This window comes from Lygodium microphyllum, chromosome 8 (genome assembly GCF_053477565.2).
Source record: "Lygodium microphyllum isolate KBCC chromosome 8, Lygodium_microphyllum_v1.1.10, whole genome shotgun sequence".
NCBI classification, from domain to species: domain Eukaryota; kingdom Viridiplantae; phylum Streptophyta; class Polypodiopsida; order Schizaeales; family Lygodiaceae; genus Lygodium; species Lygodium microphyllum.
Genome location: NC_141142.1, coordinates 26,286,718 through 26,291,366, shown reverse-complemented (window position 1 = coordinate 26,291,366; position 4,649 = coordinate 26,286,718). Strand labels below are relative to the sequence as shown.

The window sequence follows — 4,649 nt, the reverse complement described above, 5'->3', positions numbered from 1 at the left end:
ACCTAATTTGTTTAATATTCTCACAGCTCACTTCAATGCGTCTCCTTTTGCACGAGGACACGAGCAAAGCCTAAATTTCACGTAGGCCTTAGAAAAACCAACTAATTGGTATGATGTTCTGAAATCTCACTTTGTACGTCTCCTTTGGCACGAGGATACTACCAAAGCGTAGCCACAGATGTCAGCTTTGCTTATCCGGTGGATTATTGATCCGAGTCTTTACCAACGCCGGGGCCCATGACTTGGCACGAGGTATGCATGTTGCAAAGCCAATTGCTATTCAATATGGCATCGCTATTTCTGTTGCTCAAACTGGTCACCTCCCCCCCGTCTCTCTCTCTCTCTCTCTCTCTCTCTCTCTCTCTCTCTCTCTCTCTCTCTCTGTGTCTGTGTGTAAGAAGATGTCCTCTTTTGTAAGCGTCAAGGAGTTGATTGATAATGGGATACAAGAAGTGCCGCCCATGTTTATCCGCTCTCCGGAGGATAGGCCCTTCGTCGATGGCTTCCTCGATAACGGCGCATCACCAGACGAAGATTACAATGGCACCTGTCAACGACAATTGATGTCTGATGAGGAAATCCCGGTCATTGATGTCTCTGATCTAATAAGTCTCACCACGGATGCGTCTCATCAACCTTCAGGAAGGATGAAGGTACTCGAGAGGATAGGTCGTGCATGCGAGGACTATGGCTTCTTCCAGGTAACCTCCGCTTGCTTTGCTCACCCTAATTAGGCACCACTAATTCATTCTCATTCACTTAGCCATTTGTCAAAGCTTGTTAGGCGTGAGTGCCTGGTAAACCTACTACTCTCTCTTCTCTCCCTCTCTTGCCATTTCCACTCCGTGCATCCTATATTGTTCTTATGTTTCTTCTTGTGCATGAATTAGAGCTTTTGTGACACTTCAACAATCTCATTGATGGCACTTTGTTTGGCTTATTGAGGTGATAAACCATGGAGTAGAATCAGATGCCATTCGTAACATCCGCAAGGCTGCTTTGCACTTTTTTGATCAACCCCCTCAAGAGAGGAGAAGGATTGGGGGCACGTTTTATAAGGGAGGCTTCAACTCACAATTTGCAACGTCACCACAAGATTGGGTGGAGGGGTTAATATTTAAGCGTCTCCCACCCTGTGGAAGTGATACTAATGACTTCAAAATCGCCCCCGACAATCTTCCAATCCGCGGGCAAGCATCTAAATATTCCCATTATACACCACATGAGTTTAAAAGGAGAGATATAATGTGAATTTTTCAATGTACATATTGCACAAGAATGCAAGTTTTTGGTTTGATTCCATATACACCTTGAATACACATGTACTAAGCAAGACTTCATGGTAGTGCACCTCGACTAGAGTTCTAACATTATTTCAAGAACTTCTTGAGCTTAGAGTTTTCATAGTTACATTTTTTATGGGACATACATTTATACATACTTTTGTACCTACACATACACATGCAGACGTACATACACATGCAGACGTACACACACACACACACACACACACACACACACACACACACACACACACACACACACACACACACACACACACACATGCACATGCATTCATCATGCATGTATGTGATTGACTAAACACGCATACCTGCATGTATGTATTTATGTATGTATATTGTATGTAACGTGTACTTGCACATCCATATCTCATATATGAATGCTTACATATTTTTATTCATGTTCTTAATGAGTAACTTTGCATCTTCCAGAGCACCACTTCTTGAGTACTTTGATCGTGTGGAGAGGCTTGCAAATATAATATATGGGGCCATCTTCGATAGTCTTGGTTTGAAGAGTGACTGTGAAATGGTTGTACCAAAACTATCTTTTGGTGCATTAGGGATCCACTACTATCCCCCTTGTCCCAACCCAAGTGTTGTTATGGGGTTTAGCCCCCATTCTGACCTTGCTAGTATAACAATCCTTCACCAAGATGACGTCCCTGGCCTACAAGTGCGCAAGAACAAAAAATGGATTCTTGTCAAATCATGTCATCCAAATGCCCTCATTGTTAATGTTGCCGACCAAATAGAGGTAGGTCCCATCACATATGACGGTGGGTTCCTTTTCAATTACTTGCTTTTTATTTTTACCATGTGCAATGCTATGAGGTTGTTATTCCATTTTCCAATGGTCAATTACTTATCATGTATTTTGTTTGACTTGCTATGTCATGTGGAAGATATTGACAAATGGTATGTACAAGAGCATTGAACATAGGGTGTTTACCAACTTCAAGCAGGCAAGAATGTCAATAGCATGCTTTTTTGGACCTGCTTATGATACCACTATTGCCCCCATCCCTGGCTTGATAGATCAAAAGAATCCACCTCGTTTCAAGCCAACACTATTTGGAGACTACTATAAGAATTTTTTTAGCAAGGCACTTCAAGCAAACAAGGGCGGTCTTGATTTTGCAAAGGCATGAGCCTTTGACTATAAATAAAGCTAGTTGTGTATAATCATTGTATGAATGTAAAATCAACCATGCCCTTTTAAGTATGCAACATCCTACTTCATAAGACACTAGAGCTAGCTATATTAGGGATTTGATATCATCATACATTAACTCAACTTCACCATGTGGAGATCGTTTGTAAGTAGTATTATAAATATAATTTTATATTGCTATGGTCAGTTGCCTAGAATTTCAAATGGTTAGTGTGTAAGGAGTCCAACTTTCATGTCTAAACTACTAACTTCTAAAATTTAGTGGGAATGAGGATGCACATGGAGTGGTGCACTCACACACACGTGTGTTTTGCAAAGGAGGGGGGAGGGTGGGGTTCATCATTAGATGTTGAAATTTATGCATATAGCATCTACATGTGACTAGCCAAAATAAAATGGGAGATGGGAAGCTTATATAAAGTTCAATAGAAGGCTTCTCAAGTGTCTTATGATTCTCATATTGGTGTTACACATGCTTCTATATATAATTCAATTTAATAAGGTGAATTGGCCAAGAAAAAACCACGAAGGGATTCTTCCATAGAATTTACTAGAACTTAAAACCTTGTAAGTATCTCAAAGCACCCCCGTTAATACGGGGTGACATTTTATGTAGGGGGACCAATCCAAAATAACATTGCTAAAAGTCCCCTTGTTAATGTGGTGTGAAGTTCTCTGTAGGAGGAACAATCCAAAACAAGACCAAAAAGGAGACATGAAATAAGTGAAGGAGATTAGATCACATGATCCCAAAAGGTGAGGTATTCTCAGAAATGGTGAGGTATTCTCAAAGGGAGTCAAGCTATTAAGGTAAAATAAGCCTCTTTCATATCATTGATGAGATCCTATTTGCAAGTTTTTTTTGTTTCTAAAAAGATGAGTTAGTTTGGAAATAGGCACGCCTTGGGAATGAGGCTATCAATGTAGTATGGCCTATTCATATAACAAGTGAAAGTGGCCTTGAAGTGGACACATTAATGTTATGATAGGAATAAGGTTCGATGCATTTTTGTCTATGGAAGATGGAGGTAAAATGTCTTATTTGAGATGCCATGTTAAGAGATATTTTCATATACTTACCCCCATATGAGTAAACTTATCTTTATCATCTCTAGATTGTTTTCAATTAATAATTCTAGCTAGAAATAATGTTCACTACAAGATACAGGTCTCATACCGACCTTCAAAGCGATGCAAATGTTCATTAAAAAAATTTCCCCCATCGTCGCTAAACACGTCGGTATCAGTATCTCTACAAAACTATCGCTATATGTGTCGCTATTTTTGTTGATTTTATGACAAAAATAGGGATGCATATAGCGATGGTTTGCGACGCATATTGCAACGCGTGCAGTAAATTTGCGATGTTAATAGCGACGGTTACAGAGAAAAAAAAATGTGGCCTTGCCATGTATAGCACCATGTGTTGTGTTTATATTCTACAAATGAATTACATGTTGGGTACACAATGGTCGTCAAGATGAGTGCAAAATATACTTGAACCCACATGATTGATACATAGAATAAGTACAAGATCGTTGATGAAAACTCATGGAATTACGGCAAGATACAAAAGATGATAAGTACATAGTATACGGAAGATGCCCGCATAAATCATAGGACCAAAAAAGAAGAGGGTGTGCGCTCCATGAATCCAAGCGTGAGCTATAGATCCTTGCCATCTAAAAGCTCGTCTTGACACAAAGGAGCATCGAACGAACTCTGCACAATGAACAACTACACATTAGTCCATCATACATAATGCATTTTAAAAATAATAGTAACTATGAATAAAAAAGATGATTGCCTTACCAGGCTACCGCATGCATACAGTCTATCGATCAGTGCAGTGAGATCGTGTCCCTATGCATATCGAGTCTCCAAGTCAGTGGGATCACGGTTTGTAATGGAGTCCTGCAAAGAAAATAGAATACAACTGTTAGAAATACAATTGTCAGTGCCAGTGATATTGCAAATAAGAAAGTGAGAACAACAAAAGAAAAAATTACAAAGTCCTCTAGATAAGTCTTGTGGCCACCACTCCCCAGATGATGCACGACCCCTACCTCCAATCATACCCTTGCTGCTTTCCATTGATGTCGCCAACGTCCTGGAGAATCTATAGCCTCTCCTTGAGTCTCCGCCAATCATCTGTGTCTAGCCACTCAGGCTTT

General features: G+C 40.0%; 1 protein-coding gene across 1 annotated transcript; it reads left to right on the top strand.

Moving 5' to 3' along the window:
* The first annotated feature begins 338 nt into the window (after positions 1 to 338).
* Positions 339 to 2,655, top strand: LOC148032081 (protein LATERAL BRANCHING OXIDOREDUCTASE 1-like). Its single transcript, XM_087682708.1, has 4 exons — positions 339 to 701; positions 946 to 1,190; positions 1,734 to 2,058; positions 2,207 to 2,655. The coding sequence occupies exons 1-4, from the start codon at positions 402 to 404 to the stop codon at positions 2,450 to 2,452; spliced, it is 1,116 nt and encodes a 371-aa protein (XP_087538834.1). The 5' UTR covers positions 339 to 401; the 3' UTR covers positions 2,453 to 2,655.
* The last annotated feature ends 1,994 nt before the right edge of the window (positions 2,656 to 4,649 follow it).